At 38.8% G+C, this 21,534-nt stretch overlaps 1 protein-coding gene across 1 annotated transcript in view; it reads right to left on the bottom strand.

The window, feature by feature from the left end:
• Positions 1-253: 253 nt before the first annotated feature.
• ngfrb (nerve growth factor receptor b) overlaps positions 254-21,534 on the bottom strand; it is a 40,068-nt gene continuing 18,787 nt past the window's right edge. The window contains exons 3-6 of the mRNA XM_027176955.2: positions 19,205-19,561; positions 10,213-10,444; positions 6,375-6,535; positions 254-5,631 (exon numbers count right to left, since the gene is read on the bottom strand). Coding sequence (XP_027032756.1) covers positions 5,330-5,631; positions 6,375-6,535; positions 10,213-10,444; positions 19,205-19,561 — 1,052 coding nt within the window. The 3' untranslated portion in view covers positions 254-5,329. The remainder of the gene's footprint in view (positions 5,632-6,374; positions 6,536-10,212; positions 10,445-19,204; positions 19,562-21,534) is intronic.

The raw sequence follows: 21,534 nt of genomic DNA, 5'->3' as shown, positions 1-21,534 counted from the left end.
TTTTTTTTCTTCAAATGTACAATTTGACTTTTAGACCTTACATTTACTGCATATGGCAGATGCGCTTATCCAGACAGACTTACATTTTTTCTCTATCTCTTTATACAGCTGAGGGTTAAGGGCCTTGCGCAGGGGCCCAGTGATGGCAGCATGCTGTACCTGGGATTCAAACTTTTGGACCTGGGATTCAAACCTACCACATCCCAAATTAAGCCCCTATCCTGAGTCAAGGAAAAATGACCTGACATGAATATGGTGTTGCAACTCAAATGAGTTTATTTCCTTGTTTCTTGGCTGTTTTATTCAAGAGTATCAGCAAATTCACATTTCTATATGATACAGTGTACATTAGAAGTAAATACAAGGAACATTCAGAATTTTATACATTATATCCCCATTCAGAACACTTCCAGAATAAATTACCCACAAGCTACCTGGTGTCTCCTCCTCTATCTCCTTAACTTCATCTCCATCATCCATTATGCTACTTATATAAGTGCATGAATGAAAACGATGATATTTGCTTCTTGTTTTACCAAGACCAGCAAATAATAATTTGGTTGGTTTCAGGCCTTTTCTCAAAAAAAAAAAAAAAGAAAGAATACATTCGACACTGCACATCTCTGCTTCAAGAATAACTAACATAAAAAATGAAAGTGTTAATTACAATTTTATGACAGAAATAACATCAGCCTTCCACAAAGAAAGGTATTGTTCAGGCAACAAGGGGCTGAGTTTAAGTAAAATTTAATCAGTTCACCAGTTTAGTCAAAATTGGATTGTGTGCATCACAAATTTGCATTAAATTACTTCCAAAAAGGATAATATACATTAAATATTATTACGCAGTTAGCAAGCTTGCTAGTGTCTTTGTATATTATGTTTTGACGATACAATATAATACTTTGCATAATGTTATCTTGCTAGGTAGCTAGCGAAACAGGTCAAACATTTGTTAAATATTAGCAAAGCTCATATGTTAGCTGGGTTATCTCAGAGTAGGTGGATGGCCAGTTTAATAATCTAACATAATTAAATGATTAAAGTGGGTAATTAAAACCAGTATTCTAAGATTTCACAGTGATGTGGTCAACTCAAGCTCCGCCCCTTAATTAACCTTTTGGTTTCTGATGTTCTAGAAATCGAGACTTGGTTGTCTCTCTGTGCTGAGTAACTGAAGTTAAAGAACAATACATTTTTAGAAAAATACAAAAAATAGATTTTAACAACAACACAAACCTGATGATCCTTTCAGGCACTTGTGAGACTCCATATACAGTATTTATAGTTTTAAGTGCTACACCCTAATCTGTTTAAAAAATATAATGAAATAATAATAACAGTAAAGAAAAAAGACAGAAAGCAAAAACCTAATTACACTTCTTAGTAAACTCCCTCTTACAAAAGGGGACACCTTCATAACAAGTTAGATATTTATACAATATGATTGTGTGTATTACAACATTACTGGTAAAGAAAATCTCAAAAAAAGAAAAAGTGTTAAAAAAAATGGTTTCCTTTGCGAATTAAAAGAACAATTTGCTGCAAAAAAAATCCTGGCCATAAAAATAGTCCCCAGTGTGTGATGTTTGCTTCATTATTCCTGCACTGGATTAAACAATATCACTACACATTAGTTGTGAGGCTAATATAGCTAACACACATTGGAAGTCTATTTCACCCAAAATGTTATAAGCAGACTTGCTGATATAGGTGTAGAGGTTGCTGATATTTAAGCCATATAGAATGACTATATGACAAAACTTAAAAAAAAAAAATTTAATGTACCCTAATCTGAGATTATACCTGTCTAATTTATTTCTACTATTTCAGATTATTCCTATTTGATTTATTAGAAGATGAAAGCTTTATTATTGTCACATATACTTTACAGCACAATTAAAAATTCTTTCTTTGAATATGCCAATTTTGGAAGTTGGCGTCTGAGCACAGGGTCAGCCATGATGCAGTGCATTTGAAGCAAAGAAGGTGAAAAGAACCATGCTCAGGGGCAGCTTGGCAGTGCTAGGACTTGAGCCCCAATCTTCCAATCAACAACCCAGAGCCTCAACCACTTAGATTATTCCTGCCTCTCTGATTTATTAGTGGTATCTCAGATTATACTTGCCTGATTTTTATTAGTATCTCAGATTATTCCTGTCGGAGTTATTTTTAATATCTCACTGTTAGAACCTGCAAGTATTCCTGTTTGAGTTTTATTATTCTCCAGATTCACAAAGCAAACTTTTAAACACAAATTTAGAAAAATCATAGATACCATTATGAGTATTCACATGTAATTTGAAATGAACGGAATTTACTTCCATATTTTGTTAGCTATATGAAGCTTGAAGCGAATTTTCCAATCCATTTCAACATTTGATATCATTTATTTTATGTAAAGGTAATTACATTTTGTAAAAAAAATAAAATAAATACCAAGTGACCATTTAGCACACTGGTGATTTCAAAAGTATAACCCAAAGAACAGGTGACTGAATTAAAATAAAAATTTGAGGCCGGACCAGTTTATCGCTTCTCCTTCGACTGACTCCTGAGGATTTACGGCCAGTCATTCCATGCTGTCAGAATCAAAAGAGAACCGTACACCTTCGACCTCTTACACAGGTTTCCTGTCATCTCCTATTCATCGTGAAAAGGCCGATTAAGTCTAAACATCTTTTTACCTTTCAGTTAACTATAAATCCTTTGTGGAGATGACACATAGCATAGTAACGCTCTACAGTGGAGGACAAATGTTAGTTCTTATGTCTAAGAAGGTTTAAAAGTGTCACTAATGTAAAACCTTAGGATAATTCTGCGCCTCTGGATATCTGTTTCTCTTTTTTCCCTTAGCTCAGTACTTTCATTAGTAACACACATCATCATTAACTTGTCGAAAGTCATTAGAGTTGAAGGCTTGAACAGTTTGGATAAAAAGGAAATGTACACCAAATGTAGTTGATTTTGGAGGCCTGTGTTTTGTTAGAGTTTTGGATCAGGGATAATGTTGCTAAAAGCAATGGAAGTTTATATCCACCAGGTTAGCATTATGCACTAAATCTATAACATGTTTAAAGGTGTTTTAGCATCCACAGAGTTTATTCCATTAATCAGGCCTGACTATCTTAGCACTGTCTAAATGTTTGAAAAAAGGCATAGCTATGTTAAAACTGCCTGCATTCTAAATGGCCTGTTAATATGTTTCAGCTTAGCAATTTAATGGTACAACACATATTAGCTCTATGCATGTTTATTATTTTAACCACATCAGCAGGTCTGTTTGAGACACTGAACAGCTCCATCTGAAAAAAAAGCTGACTGAGCTGATTTATACAGTGAGATTTTGAGCGTCATAATTCCAGTGCAAAAATGAAGAATCAAACTTCCACCTAAGTTATACGGCCTCGGCTCTTAAACTCTGATCTGATTTCAGATCAGCCTAAATGCCTGGAGAAGAGCATGCTGTGATCAAATGCTAGTTGCGTTCTTTGTTGTTTCTGGTTTGTATCAATGCAGTCAGTGTCAATGTGTGTTGTTTACGTGGTGTCCTGTTTCTCTTAATTAATAAAGCCTTCATTTTGTTCATTTGATTTTAGTTAACCTGAATTGTTCTGATAGGGTTGCTTTGGTTAGTGTGTGTATGTGTGTGTGTGTGTGTGTGTGTGTGTGTGTGTGTGTGTGTGTGTGTGTGTGTGTGTGTGTGTGTGTGTGTGTGTGTGTGTTTCCAGAGCGTGTGTTTGTCATTTTGATGTAGGTCATGGTGGTTTGACCAAGCTCTTTTGTCATGGTGATGACCCTGGCCAGGTAACTACTGGGATCAACTTACCTTCCTGTTCAACAAAAAAAAAAAAACAGTATACTAAGTTTCCTTGTATTTTAAATTGGACCACCACAACACCGACACTTTTAAACCTTTCTGTCTGTTAAACCTTTCCTGCTTCACATCAAATGTCAAATGAAAAACTGACAAATAACCGGAAAACGGAAAAAAGATGCTTGTTAGTGATTACAGATATTTTGGCTTATGGAAATAATCATAATGTTGGATAACCACAGCAACAAAGAGTTAGTTACCATGGCAATAGAAAAGGTATCATGAAAAAAGTGTTACCGTTGCAACAAAGTGGCAAAAAATTGTAATCATAGGGAAATAAAAAATTGATTATGGCAACAAAGAGTTACCATGGCAACAACTAGTCATAAAATAAAGCAAAAAATAAAAAAGTAAAAAATAAAACAAAAAATAAAAATCTGTTAGCATTAGCGCACACACACAAGTGTTATTTTCCCTCTCCTTCTTACACCAGAGCATCTATAAATTTCTTTATCAGAGGCTTGACTTTCTCCTTTGAAGTTGATCCAGGCAGTTTGTGGTGCCAGCAGCCTCTCCGCCTCTGGGCAACATGGCTTTAGTTATTCACTTGCATACTGTTCGACATTGCATATTTATGGCATATTTTACACAGTTGTTCTGCTTTTTTTTCTACTGTAAGTGAATACGGAAAAACAGATTCGATGAAACGCTGATTAGCTGAAGGGTGAGCACCGGAGGTAAAGATTCTAATTGTGTTATCTGTACAGACAGGATTGGAGAGATTGATTTGGGTCCTGAAGCATTGTCTGAGTGGATTCATGAACAGAAGACGAAGGACAGACTCACTATGTGTTCATACAGCTTGGCTTGATTTTCAGGCTGTTGTTACCGAAATCGCTACAAGAGCCATATGTGGAGTTAAGCGTATTTAATGAGGATCATTTAGTGAAATTTCACACTTTATTAATAAAGTGTGCACGCATAGTCTTTAAACATTGGCCATGTTTTCTTTAGAGGAGAATAATATTGAATAATATTTAGATTTTAACTCTGACTTCAGTTTAGTATGTTGTGTCTTCGTTTGTTAAAAAAATTTAATGCAAAATAATCGGATGCACTATATCAAGTGCTGTTAGCTGTCAAATAATAAGGGAAGAAGCCATTTTGTTTAATTCAACCACAACGATTAATGTGATAATTATAACCCGGCATTTTCAGGCATGTGCCAGTGAAGAAATAAAACAAGAAAAGTCCTGTGTTCAACTTGCTTTGCCCATTTTGCTTCAGCCTTAATCAGTGTAAAGTGAGAAATAATTGAATTCGATGCTGTGTAAAAGCAGAGGCTTTGATGATGCTAATAATATATTTTAGCTGTAAATCTGACAACCTGAAGTTTAGGCTTGGTGGCATTAATATTTGAAATGAGCATGATGGACCATTTAATACATTTGTGTAGTATGTGGTTGTGTTGTGTAAGCAGGGGAGCTAAAGGGTGCATAAGGGTGTTTCTCCTCACACAACGGAGGTAGCCGTGGACTTGGGCATGATACACTGAGCGAGATCTTCCCGGTTAATCTTCCTCAGGGCAGCACAAAGTGCATCGACACTGGCAGAGTCATGGCTCGCCCAGTCATTCAGCAGCGCTTGGATTGGCCTCTCCTCCTGGCCAAAAGATGCGATGCGCTCTTCTTCATAGCCAAGCAAGCCAGCCAGGCTGGACCAGTCGTTTTCTATTGGTCCCTCATCGCTGACGAGCTTCTCCAGCTCTTCACAAGCATGCAGAGGCAAACTCAGGCCACCGTCGATCTTCAACACTGAGATAGACAGAGATTTTATACGTTAATTCACAGTTTTATGAAGTTCTAATATGTTACATCTTACAGATTATTAACAGTCTAGTATCATCCTTGGCATCATCTTGTTAGCTATACAGTACTGTGCTGGGCTTCCGGTTGCCTAGCAACAATGTCCAGCTTTCCACGTTGAAATCTTTTTCAAAACATGTTCTACATTTCTCTAGTAGCAGGGATTTCAAAAGTAGCAGGAAATAATGTTCTTGTTCCTAGAACATATCCAGTAGACTTTAAATAAACTTTACATAAGCCACACTTTACATAAGCCACATACATGTTTACATGACTTGTTTAGCTTGATTAAATTACAAGATTAGATATGGCGATGTTACACTGGTCCAGTTTCACCAGTTCTTTGTATAAACAAATACTGTACGTACTTAATGCTCCTTCAGATGTCTCTTTGGGGAAACTTTAATAAATCTTACAACAGAGATCTCTTTCTTGATCAGAAAGAGAGTTCAAAGCAAAAACTTTTTGCAAGCTGAGAAATCTTAATTATTCAACAAAATTTGAAGGAATCACTGAAAAATCCACCCAGTCCACATTCTTGGTTTCTTGCTCACAATAATAGACGTATGTAGAAATTCAAGTAAGAGTTCTTGGAGCAATGATTTCATTTAAAGTTTCAATGACTGTTTAGTTAAGCATAGCTATACCTAGAGCTCTGTGTGTGTGTGTGATGGGTGTGTGTGTGTGTATACCTGTCTGTTGCAGTCCTTGTCCTTCCTGTAAACTCTGGCTATCTACAGAGATGCCACTGTCACTGTGCAGTTTTTCTCCCTCGGGCGACGGTGTCTGGCTTGGGTTCTCTGTGCCTGATCGATTACTACAGTCTTGTTTGTTGTGTTTGCAGCACTTCCACCTGATACGCAACACACACACACACACACACACACACACACACACACACACACACACACACACACACACATGAGTATGAGAGCTCAGACCCAGCACAGACCTAATGGGTCATTAAGCTGAATGCATTTGTGCATTTAGATCAGATGATTATTTAGAATTAGAGCCATATTCGCCTAGCTCCAGTTAAAAGGCAGTACTGTGGATCAGGGACAGGATTAATATCGGACACTAATATATAGACCATATAGTGCTTTTCCTCAAGCAGCAAAATTTCTTGTGGTTGTTGAGTATGGGAAAAACAACAATTATAATTCAAAATTTAAACTTTAAATCCTTACATCTGCTATGCTCAAGGCTGAGTTCAGACAGAGAGACAGTTTCAACCACTAAAGGACCTGAAATATTTCTTTGTGTGATTGTTGAACTTCAGATAAACAGAATCCTGGGTTATCTTAGACATTTCACACTGCTCATACTTTACCCGGGATTAACTTTTAATCCTGGCTCTTCAGAATATGTACATTGTTCTCTCCTAAATCCTGGCTTAACATCATCTTATTTGCATATTTTTGTCTCAACAACCCTAAATGTTTAAATAACAACTTGTCCCATGCTTTAATTTTTATCAGTGAATAAAAAAACTTCAGGTCTGTCGTTCAGCATCTGAGGAGGTTCTGTTATCTTTCAGAGCTTTCTACTCTTTTTAAATTTGACGTGTAGTCAACCTGTCGTTTGTTTGTCAATATCTGACCTCGCTTTAGTGTGCACTTCCATGATAGTTTTGCTGCCTGACTCTATCTACCCAGCCGTTTGTGTTGCTACATCCTGGTTTTCACCTGATATCGTTACAGTGTATATGCTGGTCACCGAAATGTGGTGATAACACTGTAAAAGTGTGATTTTCAACAAAAACTTACTACTTTAATTTATTCATATATTATTACATATTATTCATTATATATTACATATTATTAATATTTATTCATTCATGTATTTGTTACTTTATTGACTCACCTATTATTTATATAATTTACATAATCATCATAATCATTTGTTTACTCATTTACTTACACTTATGTTCTTACTTATTTGCATAGATTTTACTTACTAACTCAATGATACAAGATAATGTGGGAAATAAAACGTTATTCGCAGTGTCTGTTATACATTACATGGCCAGGAAGTTTTGAGAAGGTGTTTCCAGAAGCTTCCTGCTTTCCCATCATCAAATAAATCAAACCCATTTCTGTTGTGTCCAAATTCTTCATGCTGTATTCGCTTTAAAAAAGGTACAGTAAATAAATCTGCCAGAATCTTACTGCCTTCTCATAAATAGAAACAGACATAATAATCCTGTCCTTTCTGTTATAGCCATTAGAGTGTACCTTGCATAAAAGACAGAAAGACCTTAAGCACAATACAACTGTGTTTAACCCTAACTTACAACTTTTGGTATTATTAATGGTGCTTGCAAAGCAACATTCTTGTTATCTTGCATACAGATTATTCTTTTTCCGTACAAAACTTCGGCGCGTAACTTGTGCAACACAGACGGATGGTGTCAAATCGACCGGCTCATTGGGGAGAAGTGTGCTTTGACTTTTATAAGCGATCCAACTAATGATGTTCACACAGTGGACATAAAAGCGGCCAAAAAAGTCCCATAGACTTGAATGGGAAATTCCTAAAATTTCACCCTAGCAACCGAGTGCCGAGATTTGACACGTGCAAGCACCATTCACATTTTCTTCAAGAAATGTACATTCTAGTTTAGTAATAATATCTGCAGTATTGCTATTTTTTTTACAACACGTACTGGTTACTTTAAATTGATCATCCTGCCTTGGAGGATCAATACATTAGCATGTATTGATCCTCCAAGGCAGGTAAATTAGCATTAAATTAGCATGTATTGATCCTGCCTTGGAGGATCAATACATGCTAATGTTTTAGACAACAGAATTCCTGCTCTTCCTAAGCAGGTCAAAGGCTTCAAGCTGCGTCTTTAAATATTTCACATGTCCCAGATTTGATATCCAACACTTAGAAACGCTCTTAACTATACTCAAATCCCATCTCCTTTACATTAACTGGACAAGCTGTTGGCAGTGAAAATGAGAAAACGCTCATTTAATATTAATGCAGCGGCTGAAGGATGAGGACTTAAACAATATCTGGGATTCCTAAAGACACTGATAACAAAGTCGTAGCTTTAAAGTGATACATGCTGTGGTTTCCCTCGATTCTCTCTCTCTCTCTCTCTCTCTCTCTCTCTCTCTCTCTCTCTCTCATTCAGACTTCCTCGTCAGAAGAAAGGGTGATGTATTCTGAATAAATCTTGGCATATCTTCTGAGTGAACCCAAAAACTCTAACACAGGGTAAGCCCTATAAGCATACAATATGGAAGTGTGGGTGGGGTGGGAGTGGGGGGGAATGTGACTGGGTATCAGGGAGGTGGAGTTAAATTTGGCTGAGTGTGGGGGGAGGTGAAATGTGAAAGGATGTGTGTGGAGGATGTGTGTCGGGGCACTGGTTAAGGCTCTGGGTTGTTGATCGGAGGATCGGGGTTCAAGGCCCAGCACAGCTAAGCTGCCCACTCAGCCCTTGAGCAAGCTGCCCAAGATGCTCAAGATGCAAGCTGCTCAACCCTCCCTGCTCCAGGGGGGCTGTATCACTGCCCCCAGCACTCTGACCCCAACCTCCTCAGTTGGGGTATGTGAAGAAAAGAATTCCACTATGCTGTAATAATAAAGGCTTCTATGCCCCATTCTATTCTATTAAATGAAGGGTTAGGGTGAAGGTTGTAACTGAGTGGGGGGGGGGGGGTGAGTTAAATGTGGCTTGGTCTAGGGGAGGAGGGTGATAAGTGAAATTAATTGAAGAAGGAGACTTAAATGTGGCTGGGTATGAGAGATGGGGAGGTGAAATTTGACAGGGTGCGGGTGAAATGTGACTGGTAACTGGGTGTGGGGTGTGTGTGAAATGTTATTGTGAATGGAGGAGGAGGATGGAGCCAGTGACTCATGGGATTGTTGTGGATGGAGCAGCCCGGAGACTGTCATGCCTTCTTTGAACCAATGTTGTGTCAGTCAGCTGTATGGTCTGGTCTAGAGTTTACGATGACTCATTAGTTCCTCAGGAGCTCTCAGTTGTGCTTATAAACTGTTGTAGAAATTACATTATTTACATTTACATCATTTCCTGTCCAGTGTCACCCAAATGGGGATGGGTTCCCTTCTGAGCTTGGTTCCTCTCAAGGTTTCTTCCTTTTATCAACTATCAGAGTTTTTCCCATGCTGCCATTGCCTCCGGCTTGCTCATTAGGAATACAGATAGATATATAATATCATAAATTTAAAGTTAATATTTTTAAAATTAGTTTTAAACTTGAATTGTTTGTATTCTTTGATTTATTTTTATCCTTATGATGATGATGATGATGATGATGATGATTATTATTATTATTATTATTATTATTATTATTATATGTATTATTATTATTTCTTTTTTCCCTCTCTCTTCTGTTTCCATTCTTCTGTAAAGCTGCTTTGAGACTATGGGAATTGTTAAAAGCACTATGCAAATAAATTTAATTGAATTAAATTGAGTGAAATGTGCAGGGGAAGGGGAGGTGAAACATGACTGGGGATGTTGAAGAGGGAGGACTTTCCACTCACCTTTTGATGATAATGAAGGCAATGAGGCCAAGCAACACAGTGGGTACAATGGAGGCATAGAGTGGAATGAGATTATAACCCAGGCCCAGTTTTTTAGATTCAGGGACAACTGTCGGCATGCTCTCTGTGGATTCTGGTAGAACTTCCGGTGGAAAATTGGTGAATTCAAATGGAGGGTCTGATGGCTCCTCAGGGAACAGCGGTGTGCTTGAAGCATTCAGAAGGCTCATTTCTAGAAGAAGGGGGTAAATATATATATATATATATATGAACACATATGAATTAAAACTTTCAGTCAAAAAAGTGTAAAAATTTTATTTTTTCTCCCCAATATGGTCGACTGTTGGCAATTCTCAACTACAAGCCAGCTCTCCCTTATCAAACGACAGCTCCTAACTTCACAAGCTAAGACAGACTAAGCCAGCATCACATGTTTTTAAAACTGCTGCTCATCCTGTATCACAGGGCAGTGTAACACACACTGAGGGAAGATTCACTCTAGCATAATGGGTTGGCACTCCATCCAGGGTGTATCCTGCCTTGATGCCCAATGACGCCTTAGATAGGCACAAGCTCCCCGTAACCCGAGAATAGTTTGGATAAGCGGTAGAAAATGAATAAATGAATGAATGAATGAAGGCTAGCATAATAATGAGTAATCTGTAAAAATTGTTCTCAGATAAATAAAGAAGTTGCACTTTTTGTTCCATTGTCAGGAAGAAATGTTTAAGAAAAGCATTTATACTGGAAGTGACATCAGACCTCAGGCAATGTAAAGGAAAAACAAAGCAAGGAGAAAATAAAATTATCGCCACGGCTGCTTTTATTTGGCCTGCAGTGGAAAGCTGGGGTGAGTGAGAGATGGAGCAGTAGATGAGATTAGACATGATTCGATCTGAAGCCATAATAAACACACTCTTACTCTGAGTCTAGGCTAATGCACACTAAAGCAGGCTCAATAATGGGCCTCAAGCTACAGGATGTTTGGCTGCAGGGACAGATGGATACACATATTGAGGATCATCTGATATTCCAGGCACAGGGCGGAGAATGGGCACCTCGGGGGTGGGGTGGGGGTTGTTGGGGGAGCAGAAGGGACCACACAGGTCCACCATCCTTCTAGAAATACTGCATCTATCTGTGCTTTTCTGATCTATCTGTTACAGATTTACTGCTGAATATTAAAGCTCTTGCACTGGAGACTCCTTCTTTAAATGTTAAACAAACTTCTTACAGAAATCAATATGAACTTTCTTTAAATCTGTTATTAGCATTCTTTGAAGGTCTTTTTTTATATTCTGGGGTGTTTTTGGATTATGACCACTCCCTGTTTCCTTTTCCCAGTGTGCCATACATACACCATATCAATACACTCACTCACACACACACACACACACACACACACACAGTGTCTCTCCTAAGGGACAGGACACCAGACACCAGTGTGGACAGAGATCCTCTTTGTGGTGTACAAAACACTCTCAGTCTTTTCTTTGCCCTCTCTCTCTCTCTCTCTCTCTCTCTCTCTCTCTCTCTCTCTCTCTTTTCTTTCTTTCTGTCGCTCTCTTTTTATCTTCCCATCTTTCATATGCATAGCTCAGTCGGCCTCCATCGATAAAGGCCAGACTCCCGTCTTGCTTGTCTCATTCATCCCACTTCTCCTTTTCTCACTTCTCCTCCTTTCCTCGCTTCACTTCATCTCCGTGTTTTTACACCACAACACATGAAGGTCATTTTATTGTTATTTTATCCATCAGACTTCCCTGGATTTTGTTTAGGTAAAAGAAAAGACAGAAAGAGAAGAAGAAGAGAGAGAGAGAGTTTGGAGGATTTCTCATTAGAAACAGTAATTACACTCTAAAAGAAAGCAGATGGACTCAGCCACTTCAGAGAGGTTTTTAAAGAGATTGGGTTACACTCTATTGGGTTGCACTTTATTGGCTTGGTTTTCAAGTGTTCTCCAAATATCAGTTAACTGGGATTCTGTGAAATGAAAAAAAAATGTGAATAATTTCTTGATAGATTTGATGTCTATGGGAAAATCTAGCAACAATATGTCTTATGTTGTAATGAATTCGATTTGAGTTGTATTTGTCGTTCTGTGCTGTTCCAAAGCCCTCAGAGTTTCAATTCCCACAATTCCTCAAACAAAGCTAGTGCAAAGCCAATCAAATCACTGCACAGGCAACACCGAGATTGCTTCAGAACAGCCAAGATAGAGGAAGCACTGAATATAGCCGTATCTAACTAGCCGGCTAGCTTGTTGTTAATAAAAAAAACAATGCCTTGTTGTAAGATGTCATATCTGGTCACCAATGAAAGTCCAGTGACACCATAAATTTAAGCGTTGACCCAGAATGACATTTGGAAAAAAAAAAGCCATTTCTGTTTAGTTGTGTCAAAATGATTTGTCCATCTTCAGTAAGCACTTCTGACAGGAGCCTATAAAAGGATCCAAGCTTCACACACACACACACACACACACACACACACACACACACACACACACACACACACACACACACACACACACACACACACACACTTATCCATCTATCAGTATGTAGAACCCCACCGAAGGAAATCCAGATAAGTTGAAGAGAGAACATGTGAAACTCCACCCATTATGAAACCTGTAAATACTGTGGAAATTAGAATATTATTTGAACAAACTCATAACCTTTGTGCTGAAAGCCCCCCGAAGGCAATGTTTTGTAATAAGTTCCTAACTGAATAAAGAGAAAGAGCTGCAAGCATCTATTTTTTTTTACCAAGACATTGCTAGCACTCACTGATCCTGCTAATGTAATGAATCATAGACTTAGTATTAATCAGTTAGAAACACCATGGGACATTTTGTCTATTTCAGTTTATGTAGGCTGCTTGAGTGAAAAACTGAAGTGTTTTAGGCATGACGGTTTCTCTGCAAGAAAAATTTACCAAAAATGACCGATAGCAGCATCAGTATCAATGAATACCCTACACAATATGGCGCATGCCTATGATAAAGGTCTTCTTCTACTGAATAATTATTTAGAGTTCACTGACATGAACTAATGTACAAAATGAAAACGTTTTTCACACACACACACACACACACACACACACACACACACACACACACACACACACACACACACACACACACATAAAAACATAGTCACATGTTAGTGCTTGTGTAACAGTCTGCTTCGCTTATGTGTGACGATGCAGAAAATGATTTGATCCCCCACAGCCATCCCCCATTTCGTGTTATTTTGTTTATAGAGAACTAACTACATAACTGCCATGAGAGCAAGCCCCATCATGCCAGCCAGAAAAGAAAATCTTTCTGTGTGTGTGTGTGTGTGTGTGTGTGTGTGTGTGTGTGTGTGTGTGTGTGTGTGTGTGTGTGTGTGTGTGTGTGTGTGTAGCCAGGTTACCTACAGCAGAAATGTTTTCAACGGTCAGGCAGTGAAACGTGATAATGCAGGAGAGAAACTTCATCTCTCCTATCTACTGCATTTGCTGTTTCGCATCTATTATTTCGCTCTGTTTCCTTTCTTTTCTCCATCTTTATCTCAAGAGTACATCTGTTTCACCTTTCTTTTCACTCGTTCTCTTCATGCATACAGTAGGTGTGACGCTGCAGCTTTGTATACAAATCTATCACATACAAGCATAAAACAAAAATGAATTTCTCCATAAGCTTTGGATGTTGAATGTCCTAAATGAGAGAAACTCTAAAGTTCAAGTCACACCCTTTATACAGAACAAAAGCTTGTATACATATGTACTGTATTAGGAGTCCCTCATAAACAAATAAACAATAGCTTTTAAGTTGGACTATTGTTTGTTTGTTTGTTTGTTTGTTTGTTTGTTTGTTTGTTTGTTTGTTTGTTTGTTTGTTTGTTTTTACAATTGGTCCATCCATCCTTGTTTTGTACTGCTTATCCTACACAGTGCTGAAGGGGAATGTGCAGCCTATCCCAGGGGACTTGAAGCACAATGCAGGGGATACCCTGGATTTGACAGGATGCCAATCAGAAGATACTATTGCACACAGTCACAACACACTACAAACAATTTTCATCATGCCAATCATCCTACAACACCCCAAAAGGAAACCAAAAAAGCACAAGGACAACATGCAAACTCTGTGCACACAAGATGAAGGCAAGATTTAAATCCACCTCAGAGGTGCACCACCATGTGCCAACCACTAAGACACCATACCCCCCCTGCATTTGTTCAACTCTCCCTGTACCTCATGCGTTTCCTCCCCAGTCTACATCTAGCCCAACTGGCATCTCTAAATTTATCTTGTGCCTTTTAACGGGTTGGTACAAAGTGCTACCCCCCCATGTGCTTTGAATCTCAGGGGCAGGCTCGAAGCTTCCTGTGACCTTGTGTAGGATAAGCAGTACAGAAAATAGAAGGATGCTCTGATGGATGGATGAGTCTAGTGTTTGAATTATAAATCAGTATCTGGCATCTGTAGCAGCTGAAAGATGCTTTTCAAGCGTTTTTACAGACATTCATTGATTCATCCTTTTTGATTTCATTAGTTGAATGACCTCATGGTTTTGTAAAATAAAATGTATTGTTGATGATGAAAACTGCTTGTTTAGTCAACTGGACAAAGATGTGTGTTTACTCTGAGCTTCCTTCGTACCCTTGAGGTATTGGAACTTGACTTAACGAGGGATTTCTCACAAAGACAGACTGTAAAACATTACCTCAAAGCCCTCATCATTCCTCGTACTGCACCCCGCAACCTCCGATCTACCAGCACTGCTCGACTGGTTCCACCATCTCTCAGGGTAAGAGGCAAGTATACTACAAGACTCTTCTCTGTTCTGGCACCAAGGTGGTAGAATGAACTTCCCCTAGAGGTCCGGACAGCTGAGTCACTGGCTATTTTCAAGCAGCAGTTGAAGACCTACTTATTCAGGAAACACTTCAACTAGCACTTCTTTCCTTTTGCATTTAAAAAAAAAATAAAACCTTTGACACTTTTTCATTGTAACTTTGAAAAAATGTTTTAAACTCATAGTATCTTAAGTATGTAACCTAGTGAACCAGCATTAATGTATTCAATGTTAGAGATTTAAGCACTTATGTACGTTGCTCTGGATAAGGGTGTCTGCCAAATGCTGTAAATGTAAATGCTGTAAATGTAAAGCATTTTCTTGCTAGCCAAACAGAAACAAAATCACAGCATGCATCCTCAGAAAGTTCTTTCCTACTAGAAACAGCCACGATGTCATGTGAGGGCAACGTTTTGAGGTAAATGTCGCAAGTCAGAGAACGCTTAGATTAGCTGCTGAGATAAGAAAACAAGTAATCCATGAACACCACAGAAGACACAAGCAAGCAATCTTCATAAAGAATGTCACATTTGGCATTGAGTAGAGTTTAATGTTATCCCTTGTTCTCGGGGTCATCCTTGGTTAATTTATGAGGCTGGGGGAAATGCCGTGGGCTGTGCCACGTGCTCGGGTTTTCACCTCTTGGACTTTTGTGACTGCGAAAATTTTTTAAAAAACTCTAAGAATGTAATGTGGGGTAAAAGCTGGCAATCTGCAGGCGCCGTAACACGAACTGGATAGACTTCATTGTGAAGGACCATCGAGAGAAGACACAGAGAGATGGAGGCCAATGGAAAGAAGCTGGGGTTAGAGAGAGGACGGCAAAGAGACATAGAGAAGCACATTAATGCAGCGTCTCATCAGGCACAAAGCCACACATTGTATTAGGCAGCGAGCTAAGGTGAAAGGTCGGTCCCGGCCGTGATAACTCTATCAATGTACTGCTGTGGAGGGTCGGTGTACAATGTGTTCTCACACACACTCCAAGTGATAATCAGATGACAGAGAGAAACCGGAATTCAAGAGACACACAGTCACTCAATCAGCTTGATCTTCCATTATGGCTTTGTTTCAAACCTCTGAGTCAGGAACATTCAATCAGTCCAATAAAATTCACTTGGGTTTCCATTCAAGTGCAACTTCCTGCAAGTAATACCTCGGATGGGTTCTCTAAGCTAATACCAGCGCAGCGTTGAATTCTAGATTTGGATTGGTCAGAAGGGGTAAAAACGTTCTGCTCTCTGGGGAAATTCTCTGGAAGGAGACATTCTCTGCTTTGAGATCTAAAAGTCCATGATTTGTTCAGTTTAAACTGTTTTTGAGTGACTCATAAGTGGTTCGATCAAGTGCTCTGATGAGTTTGATCCTGCAGATATATTATTAGATGGCATATCATCTGAAAACCAATTGTAATCATCTTTAAGGTCATGTATGTGCAAGAAGGCTGATGACGGCTGGCTTTATGGTTCACTCTACCTGATTTGTAGCAATGGGAGATCTGGCTGGTGGTTGGGAATTGCACATGAACAAATTGGAAAGGAAAACAGGAGATTGGTTCATCTTATTTTTTTCACTCTTTTGCTCTTACTGGCTGATAGTTTGAATTTGTCAATGTCGCTACACAGATTTAGCAATATGGCAATGATGCTAAATCCTATACTGTCATGGTAAAATAGGTATAATTGATTGGACCCTTCTTTCCAGGGAGTCTTCTATTCTCCTTCGGGCATTCATCAAACACCCTAATGGTAGAAGCTCTGAAACTGATTCGTTTATTAATGAGATTACACACTACTTTCATGCAGCCTCCTCTGTGAACCCAAATGCCTTCCTGTGTGGCCCCTATCCATTGCCACAGACAAAAGCACACATTCTCATTACAGCAAGGCCAAAGAGAACATTCTGACCAGATGAGATCAAAATCATGTCATAAAATTGCTTCTCTATACTTTCTTCTGCTCTGCTGGATCACGATCCTAACATCAACACCACACTTTAAATTTAGACTGTTTAGAACAAAATCTACCAGCAGTCAGGAGATAAGGACCTGTCCTGATGCTGAACCTCTAGCTTGTTAGCTTTATTTCTTTCATCAGCTAAGCGCTTAAAATTGTGTTTACACATTATGTAATGAACACAAACACAAACCCTCCACTCTATTCATTAACCCATTGCCTACGGTTGCCTCTCACACCCTCTGACCTTTCACCCCCTGGACTGAGATTAGAGCAAAATGTCCGCTTAAAACCGAACATCGGCCGGCAGAGAGATGACTATAAATATTTCTTTAGCTTTCTTTTATCTATATGTTACACCTTAAACCTCCTTTTGTCAGTCTGAAAATCAGAAATTAATTTCAGTATTTCATAAGTATTTAAGCATTTCATTTGTATGTACCACATGTTATTCTTTAGTAATATATAGATAATGAAGCATGCACACTCTGTTTGTCTGTTTGTGGTTAATATCCTGTCCATAGGATATTAGCCAATCCACACTAATAATATAGAATAGATGCAGCTATTAACATTCAGTCATTCATTTATTTTCTACCTCTTATCCGAACTTCTCGGGTCACGGGGAGCCTGTGCGTATCTCACACATCATCGGGCATCAAGACAGGATACACCCTGGACGCAGTGCCAACCCATTGCAGGGCACACACACACACTCTCATTCACTCACACACACACACACAGTACGGACAATTTTCCAGAGGTAAGCTAATAACAAATAACAGAATATTTATAGCCTGGTGAAATTAGGTTTAATCGCTTATTAGCCTAGCAAATATTTCACTATATATTTACAAGCTTTCTTTACTAGTTTTGCTTAGCAAAAATCTTGTATTTATGGTGGCAAATGAATATTATTATTGTCATGTACTCGGCTAAAGCACAACTCTTTATACACTTTTGTTTCCTGTCTATCAGTAGTGTGTACACAGAAACTCGAAGCTTTACAAAAGTATTAAGCACACAGAGAACACAGGCTATTTATCTTTGCTAACAAGGTTATTGTAACCTCATGAAAATATCCTAAATGTGTTTTCAATACATTTTACAGAGAAACTAAATGGATTTTTTTTTTTTGTAAAAGTGGCTACTCACATAAAACAGCTAGCTAACTCAAAAAATGTTTGGACGAATAAAAACGGTGTTAGAGGATTTAAGCCAAGAACAAACATGAAGCAAAATGCACTTTATTGTGTATTTTGATATGCTTTTTCACAATTTCTGAGCTAGCTTGTCAACATTCTCAGCAAATTTAGCCTAAGTATCATTGACTGTGTTTTTCAATATAAAAAAAGGTTAAAATGTTTGTTTTTTTTGTATAAAAAGGTATTTAAAAAAAGGTTCACACAAGGATGAATCCTCAGTGGTTGGAAAAACAAGACGAACAAGTGAGGAGGGGGTTAAAGGTCACACTCAAGGTTTACCTCTGACCTCTTAACATTCAGGTTGCTAGTCAGCTGGCTACAGTGACAAATTTGTTTGGCAGGTTTATTAGATTTTTTAATTTACGCTTGGCCAAGTGTTGTTAGAAATCTCTTTCCATCTGCTACAGTAGTTTCTCACCTGTTTTACTTTTTATGCTTTTATCATTTGTTGCCTTTGCTTTTCTGGCACAAGTCTCAGCATTCTCTATTTCTCTATTTACAGTATCTGCCTACACTGGATTCTGGTTCTGAATGGTCAGAAGATTAATTTTCTATAACAGCAGCTCTGGCAGATTAAATAATTCATTCGTTCATTCATTTTCTACCGCTTATCCGAACTTCTCGGGTCACGTGGAGCCTGTGCCTATCTCAGGCATCATCGGGCATCAAGGCAGGTTACACCCTGGACGGAGTACCAACCCATCACAGGGCACACACACTCTCATTTGGACCGGGGGAGGAAACCGGAGTACCTGGAGGAAACCCCCGAGGCACGGGGAGAACATGCAAACTCCACACACACAAGGCGGAGGCAGGAATTGAACCCCCAACCCTGGAGGTGTGAGGCGAATGTGCTAACCACTAAGCCACCATGCCCACAGATTAAATAATTGTTTAATGAATAAATATGAATAACGCTCGTATTTTGGCAAACTCAGAGGGCACTATTTCTACCCACTACCCCACTGCAACACTTTCATACCTTGGCACACAGTGTCGCTGACAGGGGTGCAGTGCTGGAGTTCCTCTGTATCTTCGCAGATGGTGCACGGTAGGCAGAGGTTCAGCTCGCTCTCCTGGTCTGAGTATGTGTCATCCACGCAAGTCTCACACATGGTGTCCTCCGTGGGGCTGCAGCGTCTCAGCACGCCGCTGCCCAATGGACATGCCGTACACGCCTGGCACTGCCCCGTAATTTGCGACATGAAATAGCCGTAGTCGCATACGCAGGTCGCATCATCAGTGTCCGTGCATGGCTTCTCCATGCGTAACAGCCCACCGCAGTTTGTGCATCGTGTGCATTTCTCGGTGTGGCTGAAGTTCTCAGAGAACGTTTCACCTGCAAGAAATGAAAACAACATTAGATGGACTTCTAAAGAACCCATCAAAGCACCTACTCATCATCATGTTCTATGATAAATAAGTTAAGCGACAAACCAGCAAACACATTGAATTGTTTTATTTATTTAATAATAAACTGTGTTAAAAACAAGTGGAGTGGCAGCATTGTATGAACTTTCACAGAGTCGATCTTTTTTAAATTAAACACAAAAGATTCATTCAGGTTTATTCTGCATATTTACGAGATCATATGATGTTTTCAAAAGATTAAAAAATCTGTCCCTAATAGATATCGTGTGATGAGGGCATGATATGCGATAAGAAAAAGGAAGCTAAGATAGTGAGTTAGTTCAGCACTGCACTTATGGCACATCTGAAAGTTTCTTCCTCCTGGAGATCTAAATAAATCAAACAAAAACCAAAACAAGAATATTGTGTTTTCTTTATTTAAACAGGAATTAAATGAGATTCATGCTTGTTGAAATGTATTTCTGCGTTATATATTATCTTAACCTCTTCTGATTTAATGTTCTTGGTTTGAGTCTATCCTGTTTTTTAGTGCTCTATCTTGACAGTATGAAGAAGACAGGATCGGCTGACCTGCTTGTGAGATTACTCGCAGGACATTCAGTTCCTCTGTTCATGTACAGGCTTCCTGACCTTCAATGCCTGGATAAGAGTTGTGAGGAAGCAGCATTCTTGCATACCCCTATCTATGTTGAAAATCTCTTTCCCACCCCCTCCCACCCCCCAAACACTGGTTTGTTCTCTCAGTGCTCCGGAGCGCTCCTAGCTTCAGGAGAAACTTTCTTACAATGCTTGTTTTAAAATAATTCTAAATTATAACAAAATCGAGACAGGTCAATTCTCACTTTTTTAACTGTCAAGTTTTGAGAGTAGTGTTTTTTTAAAGATGCCAAAGGATACAATATGAAAATTCCAAAAGAATATACAGAAGGGACAAACATTTGTTTGTGGATGACAATCTGCAGAATTGTTCATACATTCATCTTCAGTCAGCACTTTGTCCTGGTAAAGACCAGAGTGTATCCCAGGTTAACTGGGTTCAAGATGTTTAGAGGACACCAGGTCATTGCACGGTACTTGAAAGGTGGCACTACAACAGAGAACCAAGCTATAATCCACCCATGAAGAGAACATGAGACCTGAGCTCAGGATTGAACCAGGGAACTGTGAGAAGGAGTCAATCCTACTGTTTCCTTTGTATCAAAATGGACTTATTCAAGGTGACTTTTCATGTTGCCTCAGCAGAGATACCAGTACTACTCTGGTATTACAAGTGTCTAAAAATCCATATAAATCATGGGAAATACTTCTATTGACTTCTCAAATTACTAAGATAAGTTTTCTATTGACTAAATGCCATCAGTCATGTTAGTTGTTGGCAAATTGAAGAGATCCCTGCTTCTGTTTCAGCCCATATTACTACTTCTACTGTTTCAGTCTGAGATCTGTTCCTATTTCTGTCCTCAGACCTGTTTCCCTCTCAGATCCCACTCCAGACTTTGGCCTGTGCCCAAATACAGATCTGGGTATTGTCCTGTTGTTACCTCAGGCTGTGCTTCATTTTTAGTTGAGAAGTCTTGCCTGAGTAAACTCCATTCATTCTGGTTTTACTCATGAGTCTACTGTTTTGGGTTTACTGCAAGTCTGCTATGGAATTCCTAAATATGAAAATAAATGTTCCTAATAAATAAAGGAAATTTGTATATCGTTAGCTTCTAGATTTAGTCCCCATCATAGCACAAAAACTTGTTTACTTGTTTATGTCTTCTGTCAGTAGATCACTTTTTACTCACAGATCTTTCAGCAGCTTTGATATAATAGATCATTTAAAAATTCTGATTGACATTTATCCTTACTTCATAAGTGAAAATGGGGTTTCCAGAGTAGCAGAACTGAAATGTGTTAGTCCTGTCTTTAAAAGATGTTGAGGTCAAATCCAGATCA

This window comes from Tachysurus fulvidraco, chromosome 8 (assembly GCF_022655615.1).
Source record: "Tachysurus fulvidraco isolate hzauxx_2018 chromosome 8, HZAU_PFXX_2.0, whole genome shotgun sequence".
Taxonomy (NCBI): domain Eukaryota; kingdom Metazoa; phylum Chordata; class Actinopteri; order Siluriformes; family Bagridae; genus Tachysurus; species Tachysurus fulvidraco.
The sequence above is the reverse complement of the archived record's forward strand: the minus strand, read 5'-3'. Positions and strand labels throughout refer to the sequence as shown.